At 42.5% G+C, this 16,355-nt stretch overlaps 1 protein-coding gene across 1 annotated transcript in view; it reads left to right on the forward strand.

Moving 5' to 3' along the window:
* dnah9 (dynein, axonemal, heavy chain 9) overlaps positions 1 to 16,355 on the forward strand; it is a 196,292-nt gene that overhangs the window by 97,828 nt on the left and 82,109 nt on the right. Inside the window, 2 exon segments of the mRNA XM_080305671.1 lie at positions 12,092 to 12,253; positions 12,505 to 12,738. Coding sequence (XP_080161797.1) covers positions 12,092 to 12,253; positions 12,505 to 12,738 — 396 coding nt within the window.

A 16,355-nucleotide genomic window follows, 5' to 3' on the forward strand; every position in this document is an offset into this window, starting at 1 on the left:
ATTCTTGGCCAAGTCATTATAGTATTTTACTGTTTGAGACAGAAAATAGTGAAAGAATTTCTGGGTCAAAAATCTAACTGAGAGCATTTTTAAGCAGTCTGCTGTTCAGAAACTATGCAACATACCAGAGTTTAGAGTTATTTTATTGCAAACACACAACACTACATGCATGATAAATGTTGTGACAAATACTTTGTGGCAGGAAAGTATTTTGAATAGTGTGTATTTTATTTATGAACTGAAAATCAGAGCATATCCTCTCCTACCTCACAGACTCTAGAGAGGATTTATCAGAATCAGATGTATCAGTGCAGAATACGACACTATTTTTTACCCTTACTGTTTTAAAGAGCAAATATTATGCTCGTTTATAGGCTCATAACCTTGTTTTTGGGATCGACAGTAATACGGCTGAGTGGTTAATACCACTGTGTGCCAAGTGACTGTGACTGTTTTGGTCCCATACTGGACCATGTCATACCACATTACCTCTATTAATGTTAACCATTGTTCTTGTACCTGACCATTTACAGTGTTTGTTTGGGGGGTTGTATCATTTGATAAGCCACGTAACACTGACCGTTATTCATTTAAGCATAAAAAAGGCACCAGACTTCAATGATGAATCAGTGTTGCATCTACACATAACAGACACCTTAGCAAAGAACCAATTTTAAATTATGTCTTTAGGCACTTTGTCACTAGCAGTATCAAACAAACAAATGAGGTGTTCCCATTTCTTTAATCAAATCTGCAACAAATGGTTAAGATAACACAGTTTGACTGGAATAAAATTGTATTTTTCCACCAACAAGATGATTTGCAAAGACCTATAAGCAGAACACTTACCTCAGCCATATCTCAGGGGTTCCCAAAGCCTCATCAGAAATGCTCTGAGTAGAAGGATGTCTGTCAAGAAATCATCCTCAAGAAATAGAAACACAAAGAAAAGTCTGAGGCATGCCAAATTACATTACATTTTTATGCCATATTGCTTAATCCCCTGATGAACATTAAGCATCTCAAAAGGGAGATATTTGAATAACCTCCAACAAAAGGAAAAATGTTCAAGCTAAAGGTGGAAACAACGATGCTGTTTCACCACTTTTGCCAAAAAACACAGTTTTGGTATTATTCCTCTGGCTCTGACTGTTCAGCCTGATGTGGAACAGCCATGTTTCATGCAGTCTTGAAAAAAGAAAAAACATGAAATTATTATTTCTGTTGACATCATCATTAGTAATCAGTGTTGGGAAGGTTACTTTATTCCACTACAGATTACAGAATTCATGCCCCAAAATGTATTTTGTAACGTATTCTGTTACGTTACTCAATGAGAGTAACGTATTCTGAATACTTTGGATTACGTAATATATTGTCATGCTTTTTACAACTACATGAATGTACTATTGCTGTGTGATTTATTACTATTACTGAAGGTTATTCGCCATAGCAATACCAACTAGATGTTTAAATCTTAATATAAAATGAGTAACAGTAGGTGGATATTAGGTAAGGCTGCACTTTTTGCAGCGATCTCAGATAGAAAACTATTCCGCACGAATATAAAACAGGTCCGCGGCTCCGAACCGTAGTAAAGGGACCTCTGGCTAATACGTCGGGTTCCGTGTCGGGCTCGTAGCCGAAATCTAGCTTTACTTTGTTGTCTGGGTCAACTTTGTGTGTGTGTATATATATGTATATATATATATATATATATATATATATATATATATATATATATATATATATATATAAACACCCAGCACGCCCCTGCGGGCGGTTTATCCTTCAAGCTCGGGTCCTCTACCAGAGGCCTGGGAGCTTGAGGGTCCTGCGCAGTATCTTAGCTGTTCCCAGGACTGCGCTCTTCTGGACAGAGATCTCCGATGTTGTTCCCGGGATCTGCTGGAGCCACTCGCCTAGCTTGGGAGTCACCGCACCTAGTGCTCCGATTACCACGGGGACCACCGTTACCTTCACCCTCCACATCCTCTCGAGCTCTTCTCTGAGCCCTTGGTATTTCTCCAGCTTCTCGTGTTCCTTCTTCCTGATATTGCTGTCATTGGGAACCGCTACATCGATCACTACGGCCGTCTTCTTCTGTTTGTCTACCACCACTATGTCCGGTTGGTTAGCCACCACCATTTTGTCCGTCTGTATCTGGAAGTCCCACAGGATCTTAGCTCGGTCATTCTCCACCACCCTTGGGGGCATCTCCCATTTTGACCTCGGGACTTCCAGGTTATACTCCGCACAGATGTTCCTGTACACTATGCCGGCCACTTGGTTATGGCGTTCCATGTATGCCTTGCCTGCTAGCATCTTGCACCCTGCTGTTATGTGCTGGATTGTCTCTGGGGCATCTTTACACAGCCTGTACCTGGGGTCTTGCCTGGTGTGATAGACCCCAGCCTCTATGGATCTTATGCTCAGAGCTTGTTCTTGTGCTGCCATGATTAGTGCCTCTGTGCTGTCTTTCAGTCCAGCTTTGTCCAGCCACTGGTAGGATATATATATATATATATATATATATATATATATATATATATATATATATATATATATGTATATATACAGCGGGGAAAATAAGTATTTGACACATCAGCATTTTTATCAGTAAGGGGATTTCCAAGTGGACCATTGACACAACATTTCCACCAGATGTTGCCATCAAGCCAAATATTGACGTCATACAAACAAATCAGAACATATAAGTATACAAGTTAAACCACAATAAATAAAGTGAAATGACACAGGGAATAAGTATTGAATACATGGAGATAACAAGGGGCAAAATGACATAGAAAGCCAGGAGATCACCTGAAATCTGTCAGTATTGATAGAGAAATCCTGTCCCCTATCAGTACTAATTGATATCAGCTGCTTTAGTCCTAATTGATGGCCTATAAAGGCTCCTCATTACCCAGAAGGCACACAGGAAAGACTTCATGATGGGTAAAAGCAAAGAACTCTCTCAAGATCTTCGTAATCTTATCGTTGAAAAGCATTTTGATGGGAATGGTTATAGGTGCATTTCCAGAATGCTGAATGTTCCTGTGAGCACTGTGGGGGCCATTATCCGGAAATGGAAAGTGCATCAGTTCACCATAAACCTGCCACGATCAGGTGCTCCACGCAAGATCCCTGTCCGAGGAGTCCAAAGAATAATCAGGAGGGTTCTCCAAGAGCCAAGAACCACTCGGACAGAACTTCAGGAAGACCTTGCATCAGCAGGTACTGTTGTTTCAAAGAAAACTATAAGCAATGCACTGAACTGCCATGGCATCCATGCACGCTCACCACGCAAGACTCCATTGCTGAACAAAAAGCATGTCAAGGCTCGGTTAAAATTTGCGCAACAGCATTTGGAGAAGCCTGTGGATTATTGGACGACTATAGTATGGTCAGATGAAAGCAAAATTGAACTTTTTGGCAGTCATTCTACACACCATGTTTGGAGAAGAAATGGCACTGCTCACCACCCCAAGAACACCATACCAACAGTCAAGTTTGGGGGTGGAAGCATCATGGTTTGGGGCTGCTTTTCAGCAAGGGGTACTGGCAGACTTCATATTATTGAAGGCAGGATGAATGGAGAGATGTACCGGGACATTCTGGATAAAAATCTGCTGCCATCTACCAGGAAGCTAAAAATGAAAAGAGGGTGGACATTTCAGCAAGACAATGATCCCAAACACAAGGCCAAGGAAACAATGAAGTGGTTTCAAAGAAAGAAAATCAAGTTGCTTGAATGGCCCAGTCAATCACCTGACCTAAATCCCATAGAAAATCTATGGAGAGAACTGAAGATTAAAGTTCATAAAAGAGGCCCAAGGAACCTTCAAGATTTAAAGACCGTTTGTGTGGAAGAATGGGCCAGAATCACTCCTGAGCAATGCAGACGACTGGTCTATCCATACAAGAGGCGTCTAGAAGCTGTAATCACCAACAAAGGCTTTTCTACAAAGTATTGAATAAAGTGTGTTCAATACTTATTCCCTGTGTCATTTCACTTTATTTATTATGGTTTAACTTGTATACTTATATGTTCTGATTTGATTGTATGACTTCAATATTTGGCTTGATGGCAACATCTGGTGGAAATGTTGTGTCAATAGTCCACTTGGAAATCCCCTTACTGATAAAAATGCTGATGTGTCAAATACTTATTTTCCCCGCTGTATATATACATATATACATGTATATATATATATATACATGTATATATGTATATATATATATATATATATATATATATATATATATATATATATATATATATATATATATACATATATATATATATATATATATATATATATATATACATATATATACATATATGCGATAGGAGAAGGAGAAGGATCGTTGAGTGCGAGAGGAACTGACCTGAAAAATAGGATCATGGCCAAGCTTGAAACCTCGATCCCCCGTAGCCGGTTACCAAGATTACGTGAAGTACCCTCAGAAGGTCTGCTAGATGATGTTAATGCAGCACTACGGGCAATACCTACAACCACGATTACCGACACTAACAAGCTGATCTACAATACGGCAGCAGTGATCAGTGAGATGCTTTAGATCATATATGGCGAGATGGCGCCGGTGCGTGTGGCTTGCCGTCTATCACTGCCAGTGTTATGTTTGTTTGTTTTGATTTTATTGACTATTGTAATAAATGCCAACTCTCTCTTGGTGTATGATCGCCTAACCCTACTGGATCTCCGACCTTCTGTCAAAGGCTGGGCAAAGTGGAACCAAGCTGAACATAAAACTTTGCCCCCGCTAATATCGGAGATCCCGGCTCACCTGTGCCGTGTTCCAGATCCACCACTCCGGCAAAAGTGCCGTCGCCGGGGTCGAAGGGCTGGCTTCCTGGTGAAGCTGAAAGCTTCTTTAAGGTATTCTCTTAAGCCCTTGTCCAGAAAACAAGGAGTGGTGCCAAACTTCTGTTTCTCTCGGCGATCGTTGGAACCTGTCTGTGCCTGGCTGGTACCTGTCATCGGCCTAGATGGGATGTCCCGAAAACCCTGCTCTCCTCGCCCCCGCCGACGTGGTGTGAATCTGCGGAACCTGCGGCCTCTGTGTCGGGCTTCTAGGACGGCTAGCGACGGGGATCCGCTGCTTACCGCCAGGATTGGCCTGGTAAATGCTAGGTCCCTAGCGAACAAAACGTTTATCCTGAAGGATTTTTTCACATCCCGAGGACTGGATTTTCTTTGTGTGTGCGAGACGTGGCTGAGCGCCGGTGAGTGCAGCATCTTCTCGGATCTTCTACCCGGCGATTGCTGCTATTTTAATTCCCCACGTATGTTGGGCCGAGGAGGAGGAATAGCTACGATCTTTAAAAGTCATTTTAAATGTAAGCAGCTATCAACCCCGTCATTCACCAGCTTTGAACTGTCTGTGTTTGAGCTGGGCTGCTCTCACACAGTGTTGTGTGCGGTGGTTTACCGGCCTCCAAAATACAATAAGGACTTTGTGAGTGACTTTGCTGACTTCTTGGCTGAATTCATGCCAAAATATGATCGTGTTCTTATTGCTGGGGATTTTAATATTCACGTGTGTTGTCCTGACATGCCCATGGCAAAGGGCTTTTTAAACCTTATTGATTCGTTTAATCTGGTGCAATGTGTGACAGGTCCCACACATGAACGTGGACACACGCTTGATCTTGTTTTATCTCATGGTTTTTCTGTTTTTAACATAGAGATTTGTGATGCTGTGTTTTCTGACCACAGTCCTGTGCTATTTGAAGTTCCTCTTGCCTGTGCCTCAGTTAAAACTCGCGCTGCTGCTCAGCGCTGTCGTGTTTTTAACTCCTCCACTGCTGAACACTTTTCAACAGTCTTTGACCAGATCTGTAAGATCCCGGATTTTTTATGCAGCCAGACTGAGGAACTGAGCTCATGGTTTTATTCTACCTGTCGGACTGCTTTGGACACTGTGGCTCCATTAAAATCCAGACTGCCTAAAACTAAATCTGAGCCCTGGCTGAACGACTTGACCCGAGCTGTCAGACGCGACTGCCGTCGAGCTGAGCGCAAGTGGAAAAAGGACAAACTACAAGTGTCATTCCAGATGCTGAAGGACTGTTGGCGTCGATATCAAAGAACTGTAAAAGATGCCAAAAGAAAACACTTATCTGACATTATTTTGTCAAACTGCCACAACCCACGTGTTTTATTTAATACTATTAACTCTGTTCTTAATGCACCATATACTGACTGTATTGAGCCCTCATCAGAAGCCTGTGAAAATTTTTTACACTTTTTTATCGAGAAGGTCTCCTCCACAAGGGCTCAAATCTCTCCTCATGCTCACGACCTCTCAGTCTCTGTTTCCTGCTCTGCTGTCTTTGACAGGTTTGAGCCTGTGACTCTATCCTTTTTAAAGGAGACTGTTGGTCATCTTAAGCCTGCAGGGTCTCCAAATGATGCTGTCCCTCCTCGACTTTTAAAAGAGGTGTTACCTACAGTTGGTCCTTTGGTGCTTGAGCTGGTAAACCATAGTCTGATGTCAGGTGTTGTCCCTAAAGATTTTAAACATGCAGTAGTCAAACCCCTGATTAAAAAACCTGCTCTTGATCCTATGGTTCTTGCAAATTACAGGCCTATCTCCAAACTACCTTTTCTTTCCAAAATTCTTGAAAAGGTAGTTTACAACAAAATAATGGCCTTCCTGGAAAAGCAAAATGTTTTAGAGGTTTTCCAATCTGGTTTTAAACCCTTTCATAGCACTGAATCAGCCCTTTTAAAAGTTTTTAATGACATATTTTTAGCGACTGATGCTGGGGACTGTGTTGTTCTTGTGCTTTTAGATTTGACAGCTGCGTTTGATACCGTGGATCATGCCATTTTATTCTCTCGTTTGGAGCACTGGGTGGGCATTAGGGGCACAGCACTGGAGTGGTTCAGGTCCTACTTGACGGGGCGAACTTTTTGTGTCAGCCTTGGTGACTATGCGTCGTCCTCCGCTCCCCTCTTGTGTGGTGTCCCACAGGGCTCAGTTCTAGGCCCCCTCCTCTTCTCTTTATATCTGCTTCCTCTTGGTTCTGTACTGAGAAAGCACGGCATTGCTTTCCACTTTTATGCTGATGACTGTCAGATCTATGTCCCTCTAAAGAAAAAAGGCAGATACCTTACACAGCCATTACTTCAGTGTCTCGATGACATTAAGGCTTGGATGTCTGTTAACTTTTTAAAATTCAATGATAAAAAGACCGAGGTGATGGTTTTTGGTAGCCCCACTGAGACCCCCAATGTGTATGTAGATTCCCTGGCACAGTATGTTAAGCCAACTGTCACAAACCTGGGGGTCAAAGTGGACTGTGATCTAAAGTTTGATAATCAAATTAAGGCCGTGGTAAAATCTAGCTTCTTTCACCTCAGGCAGCTGGCAAAAATAAAGCCAATTCTTTCACGGCAGCACTTTGAGACAGTGATCCACGCCTTCGTTAGCACTCGGCTGGATTACTGTAATGCACTTTATATAGGGGTCAGTGCATTATATATTAGTCATCTACAGAGGGTGCAAAATGCCGCAGCTCGTCTTTTAACTGGCACTCGAAAGTTTGAGCACATTTCCCCTGTTTTAGCTTCACTTCACTGGCTGCCCATTTCTTTTAGGATTCATTTTAAAATTCTTTTATTTACTTTTAAAGCTCTCCATGGCCTAGCTCCATCTTATCTCTCTGAGCTGCTACAGCCTTATACACCCACCCGCTCTCTCAGGTCAGCTGATCAGCTGCTCCTGAAGATACCCAGGACTGGGCGTAAACTTAGAGGAGATCGTGCTTTTGCTGTAGCAGCTCCCAAACGGTGGAACGAGCTTCCTTTAGAGATTAGACAGGCCACTTCTTTATCTGTTTTTAAGTCACTCTTGAAAACCCACCTCTTTACCTTGGCCTTTGACACCACGTGAGATGTTGGTTTTTCATTTTATTTTAGTTGTTTTTAGGTGATTCGATGCTGTTTTATCTTGTTTTTGCTTTAACATAGGGCTGTTTTAATTTTATGTCTTATGTGTTTTATTTATTTAATTTGCTGTTTTTTGTTATTTTATTGTTTTAACTTATTTTCTGTACAGCACTTTGTTCCTGTGCTGGGTATTTTAAAGTGCTTTATAAATAAAATTGGATTGGATTGGATTGGATGCTTGGCTACACGTTGAACAGCGACAAGGGGCAGTACCCTCCATGGAGAAGGAGGCTAGAGGGCAAGATCAAAGTAGCACGGAGGGAGGTTAGCCAACTAACGGAGTTGCAGAAAGGTGCGACAAATAAGGTGCCTAAGAAATACAGCAAGCTGTCCATACCTGAGGCCTTGGAAACTGCCAAGCAAAGACTCACAGCCTTGGCCAGCCGCTTGAGGAGGTACACCAGAGAGATAGAAGGCAGGAGAATAAACCAGCTGTTCTCCACAGAACCAGCAAAGGTGTACTCTCAGTGGCAAGGGAACAATAAGAGAACAGCACCACCAAGGCTGGAGACGGAGCAATACTGGAAGAGCATATGGGAGAAGGATGCAACCCATAACGGCAATGCTCAGTGGCTAGAGGATCTGAGGGCAGACCACAGCAACCTCCCTGAACAGGGTCCAGTAACCATCACAGTGGCAGATATCCAAGAAAGAGTCTCCAGTATGAAGAGTTGGACAGCACCAGGGCCCGACATGGTTCATGCCTACTGGCTGAAGAAGCTGACTGCACTCCACGAGCGTCTGGCAGCACAAATGAACCAGCTGCTAGTTAACGAGAGACACCCGGAATGGCTAACTGAAGGCCGGACGGTCCTGATCCCCAAGGACCCCAAGAAGGGACCGGTCCCCTCCAACTACCGACCAATAACCTGCCTCAGTACTACATGGAAGCTCCTGTCAGGCATCATATCGGCTAAGATGAACAGGCACATGGGTCAATACATGAGCGGGACACAGAAAGGAATTGGCAAGAATACCAGAGGCGCAAAACACCAGCTACTGGTAGACAGAACAATCAGCCGAGACTGCAAGACCAGACTGACCAACCTGTGCACTGCCTGGATTGATTACAAGAAGGCCTATGACTCAATGCCCCACAGCTGGATACTGAAATGCCTAGAATTGTACAAGATCAATGGGACCCTAAGAGCCTTCATCAGGAACTCAATGGGGATGTGGCGTACAACACTAGAGGCCAACTCCAAGCCCATAGCACAAGTCACCATCAAGTGCGGGATCTACCAAGGAGATGCTCTGTCCCCACTGCTGTTCTGCATAGGCCTGAACCCCCTCAGTGAGATCATTAACAAGACTGGCTACGGATACCGACTACGGAACGGAGCAGTTGTCAGCCACCTCCTGTACATGGATGACATCAAGCTGTATGCCAAGAGTGAACGAGACATCGATTCACTGATCCACACTACCAGGCTATACAGCAATGACATTGGAATGTCGTTCGGACTGGAGAAGTGTAGTCGGATGGTATCAAAGAGAGGGAAGGTAGTCAGAACTGAGGGGATTGAACTACCAGAAGGCAACATTGCAGACATAGAGGACAGTTACAAGTACCTGGGGATCCCGCAGGCAAATGGGAACCATGAAGAGGCCGCTAGAAAGGCTGCAACCACCAAGTACCTGCAGAGGGTCAGGCAAGTCCTGAGGAGTCAGCTGAATGGTAAGAACAAGATCCGGGCCATCAACACGTACACCCTGCCCGTGATCAGGTACCCTGCTGGGGTAATAGGCTGGCCAAAGGAGGAGATAGAAGCCACTGACATAAAGACAAGAAAGCTCCTTACCATGCATGGAGGGTTTCACCCCAAGTCCAGCACCCTGAGGCTGTACGCTAAGCGGAAGGAAGGGGGCCGGGGACTGGTGAGTGTCAGCACCACAGTCCAGGATGAGACAACGAACATCCAAGAATACATTGGGAAGATGGCCCCAACTGACCGAGTGCTCAGTGAATACCTCAGGCAGCAGAAACCCAAGAAAGAGGAGGGAAACGAGGAACCATCATGGAAGGACAGGCCCCTGCACGGTATGTACCACCGGCAGATAGAGGAGGTGGCTGATATCCAGAAATCCTACCAGTGGCTGGACAAAGCTGGACTGAAAGACAGCACAGAGGCACTAATCATGGCAGCACAAGAACAAGCTCTGAGTACAAGATCCATAGAGGCTGGGGTCTATCACACCAGGCAAGACCCCAGGTGCAGGCTGTGTAAAGATGCCCCAGAGACAATCCAGCACATAACAGCAGGGTGCAAGATGCTAGCAGGCAAGGCATACATGGAACGCCACAACCAAGTGGCCGGCATAGTGTACAGGAACATCTGTGCCGAGTATAACCTGGAAGTCCCGAGGTCAAAATGGGAGATGCCCCCAAGGGTGGTGAAGAATGACCGAGCTAAGATCCTGTGGGACTTCCAGATACAGACGGACAAAATGGTGGTGGCTAACCAACCGGACATAGTGGTGGTAGACAAACAGAAGAAGACGGCCGTAGTGATCGATGTAGCGGTTCCGAATGACAGCAATATCAGGAAGAAGGAACACGAGAAGCTGGAGAAATACCAAGGGCTCAGAGAAGAGCTCGAGAGGATGTGGAGGGTGAAGGTAACGGTGGTCCCCGTGGTAATCGGAGCACTAGGTGCGGTGACTCCCAAGCTAGGCGAGTGGCTCCAGCAGATCCCGGGAACAACATCGGAGATCTCTGTCCAGAAGAGCGCAGTCCTGGGAACAGCTAAGATACTGCGCAGGACCCTCAAGCTCCCAGGCCTCTGGTAGAGGACCCGAGCTTGAAGGATAAACCGCCCGCAGGGGCGTGCTGGGTGTTTTTCTTTTATATATATATATATATATACATATATATATAAAATATATTTACATGCTTCCATCTCCCGTTTCTGGTCGGTGACATCTCTTACTTTTCGACTCTTTTTCTCCCTCCCTGGCTCACAGACACATAACGGGTACAGCAGTCCGTTCTCCCTGCAGCATGGACTACACTGCCCATGAGGCTACATTCTTTAGGGCGAAGCCTGTAACACTCTGCCTATTGCCATCATATTAAATCATTTTTGTGAATAATTTTTTTAAATATTTCTTCACGTCATTATGTGGGCCGCAAGTAGGTGACATGGGCCGCGTGATTGAGACACAGACATGAGCGCCTCTTAATGCGTGTTTTGTTTGGGTTTCCACCGGTGTGGACACCAAAAATATAGAGTTCATAGCCTTATGAAACAGGAAAATACCGCCGTGTAATCCATTCATTTCAACAAAGTAACTGTATTCTGAATACCACCTTTTAAAACGGTAACTGTAATGGAATACAGTTACTCATATTTTGTATTTTAAATACGTAACAGCGGTACATTATTCCGTTACTCCCCAACACTCTTAGTAATTCAGATCAAATAAATGTGACCTGATAAAATAACAGAAAAACTGATGGGTGGAGAATAAAGAGCTGCTGTAAATAAGAGGAGAAAGAAAGGGGCCACAATGTTCACTGTTATGTGAATCCTGCTCAGAATGGTAGATGCAACTGTTTATCATTGTAAGATAAATTAACTTAGTGATGTGGCATTACGACATCTTTTACAGTAAGTAAATCCTCAGTCGATAGAATATCAGTCAATATTCTACTAGTAAATAGAATATCACAGTGATTGTGAGGTAGATGTGTGGTGTTTTCTTTCTCCAGAGTTAATTATAATCAGAAGTGTCTTTGGGCATGCCTCCTGCATGTTTGTTTCTTCTGTCTAATGCATCGAACATCTGGCTGAGCTTCTCAACAAGCCAGCTGTTCATTTCCAACAGTGAATTTCAGTCTGACGTAGCCCACAGCTCAGCATATTGTTTGATTCACATCTTTGCTGGAGGCTTTGTGTGTTTAATGATGGAACTGCAGATAATTAATTCACAGTGTTCCGCTCCCTCTCTTGACCATGAAGGATAAGTCTGAGCAGAAGTGCTCACTGTGGCTCCAATCAGAAGGAAGCGAAATTAATTTGATCGACTGTGTTTGACTTGACACTCGATTCTATTTGACCTCAGTGTGCCCGTCTGTCTCTTTGGATGTGTGTGTGCATGTATTGCAGGTGGCTTTGTGTTTTTCTCCAGTTGGCAGTAAACTGAGGGTTCGCAGCAGGAAGTTCCCAGCAGTAGTCAACTGCACAGCAATCAACTGGTTCCACGAGTGGCCACAGGAGGCTCTGGAGTCGGTCAGCTTCAGGTTCCTGGAGGAGGTTGAGAATATCAATGTGAGAACAGTTCATAATCTAATACAGTGAGGTGAAGCTACTCACCTAAATGATTTTCACACTCTGATGATATAATTTCAAATGTCAACCACCATGACAGACTGAATGTGATATTCATTTAAGAGTACCAGAGGCCCCTGAAAATTAAATTCCAAGCCCGAGCCTCAAGAAATATTACTCTATATCTACATCTGCCCAGTTATCTGCTTTTAATGGGAACTAAACAGTTGTAGGACTTTTCATTCCCGCAGCCCCAAGTGAAGGAGTCGATCAGTAAATTCATGGCTTATGTCCACATGAGTGTCAATCAAATGTCGAAGGAGTACCTAGCCAATGAGCGGCGCTACAACTACACCACGCCCAAGTCTTTCCTGGAGCAGATCAAGCTGTATCGCAGTCTGCTGGGCCAGAAGAGCAAAGACCTCACCAACAAGATGGAGCGGCTGGAGAACGGTCTCCAGAAGCTCAACAGCACCTCTGCTCAGGTATTCATCCACACTGTGTTTTGCTCAGTGTTCACCTAGCTGTTTGAACTTCACTGTGCGAAGTGAGACATGTTCACAGTTTGACACTCAAGGGGGTTTTAGGTTCATGTGCTGAATTACGGGGTCTGTGACATGTAAGCTGATATGCTTTAAAAGGTAACTTACAAAAGTGTGATGTAGAAACTGGAAGCACGAGTTCACAAAATAATCTTACCACAATCCTCATTTAGTAAATGGTGTTATTAAACTTGGATATCAGCTTGTAAAATACCTCTTTAATGTAAGCATTGTGTATAGATTGTTTCATATATTAACGGAAATAGAATATCTAATAGTTAGAACAACAATCCAAAGTGTTCTTTATCATTTCTCTCTGATTTCAAGTACATATTTATTTATACAAAGGCAAAGAAAAAAAACAACCTTTTTATCATTTAGACGTGTTACTCTTACTAGAACTATGTGTATCATGCTGCAAAGAATAATTTTAAATTTTGAAACAGATGGTGATACCAAGGTCATAAACTGTATATAAAGGTCACACTTTCATTTTCAAGTCTCGACTGGTAGTTTTGGCTCTTGCCATCTTTTTTTAAAACCAGATATGATTGTATTTAGATAGGATGGTAGCGCTGGGGAGTTACTGGATTATGCAAGGTCAAGGTGCAGGCACAGTGAAATATTAAACTGGAAAACTTTGGTCGGGAAAACCAGCATTACAAAATACTTTCCAAAAATAAAGAATAAGCAAACTGTTGTTCATTTTATGACTATATATATATATATATATATATATAAAAACTTTTTTTTAGATAAACACACAATGCACATATCAAAACAGGCCAAGCAGCATCAATTAAAATAAGATACAGTGTGACTGTATAGTAAATAAAAAGAAAAAAATAAAGTTAAAATAAAATTGAAAAGTTCTAAACAATAAAACTGTGATAAGCTGAGAATGTTAAAGATATAAAATGTTTAATAAAATTTACAAGAAAGCTGTACATTGAAAATTAAGTCTAAAATTAAGGGAAAAATTAGCTATCGATAGACACTTTTCCTGATTTCTTTATGGGCTCTAGTGGTAGTTTAAAGTCTTCACTAAATACAGCAGGACATTTGGACTTTGTAAAGTATGGTCCAAATTTGAGCCAGAAAGGAATTTAAACAAATATATCCTTACTTACTTGCTCACGACTTGTGATTAACAAGTCATTAATCAATAGTGGCTTCATGTATTTTATGAATGGTACACCAGGACTCCAACACTAGGCTGGATTGAGTACAAGAAAGCCTACAACCCAATGCCCCACACATGGATATTGGAGTGTATAAACACAGTATAAAGCCAATGCATTAATGCACGACTCCAAAGCAATCACGTAAGTCACATAAGTGTGGCATATACCAAAATGATGCACTGTCCCCACTGTTGTTATGCATAGGCCTCAAACCCCTTAAGCCAACTCAATGCAAAGAGTGGATACTGATATAGATTTAGGAGTGGAGTGACTTCCAGCCACTTCCTATACGCTGGCTCTGATCCATAATGCAAAAGTGTACCACAGCTGACAGGGCCTAAGTTGCTGTCTGTGCAGAGATGCTACAAAGACAGACAAGGTGCCCCAGCTACCAACCACCAACCTATATCTGGTTGGTGGTTGACAAGGAACAGAAGTCTGTAAATGTGGGATAAATGTGACAACCCCAGCCAACAGTAGCATCATAAAGAAGGAGCACAAAGAAGTACCAGAAGCTAAAGGCACAACTGCAGCAGATGTGGAAAATAAAGTCCAAATTCTCTTTCTCTCTCTCCCTCTCTTACTCACACACAGACACACGCACTTATATAGGTGTGTGTCTGTGTGTGTGTGTCAACAATACCTTATTGCACTGCTTTCATGCCCGAGCTGTAGCTCATCATTAGTTTGTGCAGACTCGTGCATCCTGGATACTGACAACGACCAGATGCTCCCACATCAGTATCATCATAACTTCTCTGCACTTGTGATTTTTTTTTGAGAATCCATGTCAAAGTATCTTTAATTACATATGAGACTTTACATAACAAGGCACCAGATTTCATCAGTCAGCTCTATGCTGTTAAAAAGGGCTTTGGTGGGTAAGGCCATTTAGCTGCTTCAAGGTCCAGGTTAAAGTCAAAGAGGCTTCTTTTGTTTTGTCTTGCATCTCCTCTTGTTACAATTTAGTATTCAGTCTCTAAAAAAGAATCAATGTCCTGACTAACTAATATTGTGAATATTTTATTTTGTCAAATATAGCTCATAGTTACCACTAGACTCCATGTTAACTATTTAAAATACTCTTTTATGCCTTGTACTATGTTTTTTCTGTATGAAAATATGAGCTTGTTTCTGTTTTTGCCTTCAACATTTCTCTGCCTCTTAAGCATTTTTTAATGCTTTATTCTAATTTTCTTGGTTTTTGTTGTTATTATAGCAATTTCTTTTCTTCCATAGGTCATAGTTAAAGCTATGACAGTGTTTGTGCTGTAAGTGAAGCATTATTTCTGACCTAAAATGGCCAATATGCCATTTGACCTTTGAAAGCCAGGCAGAAAGAAGCTCCCAGAACATGTTTCAAAAGTATCTCCTTCATCAAAGACGGCATCAGGGTCAAAGACAGGTGGGTAGGAAAATAGATAAGTACTTAGGAGAAGAGAAGAGTGGTGCACTGAAAATCTGAGCAACCTAGCAGTAGTCTCCTTAACAGCGTGACTCTGGATGTCTGCTGGGTTGAAACTACAATAGGCAGAAGATGGACTACAAAATACATCTAATCCACCACAAGTTGTTCTTAGCTTGTTGTTTTATTCAGGTCAATTAAATGATAAGAGCCTGTGAAAAATACCTCTGCATTACAAGTCTAAAGAAGGAGGAGCATTTAGGGAAAGGTTTACTATGACAGTACAAAACCTTTTGCTGTTAAAAAAAACTACTGGATTTACCTAAGATGTCAATTTTGTGAGTGAAAGTTGTGGACAGGATTATCTTTGCAGCTAGCCTTATGGTATATGTAGTTGTAAGAGTTTCCCTTCCAGGAGGATATTCACATGAGCCATGCAAATGTGTTTTACAGAGTTTGCAGCACACAGTTTACTGCAAGTTGCAAAATCCAATTCCAAAAAAAGCATGTCTTATGCCTAAGGTGGCTGTGATGGTTGCTACTAGGGTTGTCTTTTTTAAGAGGGGGAAATGTTATCAGAATGAGTGTAATTGGCACTTTGTGTATGCGCAAATCTGTGAGAGTAGGGCCAAAACTTTGAGCTGTCTTTTTCTCAGCAGTGCGCACACGGCAGGCAACGTCTCTGAGGTTGAATCTGTAATGATTAAAAGTGAAATGTCTAGGAAAATTCATCTATTAATAAATATGTGTAAGTGTGTTAGATTTATGCCTGAATGTTGCTGTGTGCTACAAAAAAATGTGAATGTGGCACAGTAACATAGTAACAGTGATCACTCATAATCCTCTTTGGCGTTGTTCTACATATCATACAGGTCAGCTGTTGTTCAGGTTCACAGGGTGGAACAGTTTGTAATAGAGCAGCTTTCCTTTGACTAAATCCAGCACTCCACCTGACTCTCAATCCTCAGAAC

Source organism: Astatotilapia calliptera, chromosome 8, assembly GCF_964374335.1.
Source record: "Astatotilapia calliptera chromosome 8, fAstCal68.1, whole genome shotgun sequence".
In the NCBI taxonomy this organism is placed as follows: domain Eukaryota; kingdom Metazoa; phylum Chordata; class Actinopteri; order Cichliformes; family Cichlidae; genus Astatotilapia; species Astatotilapia calliptera.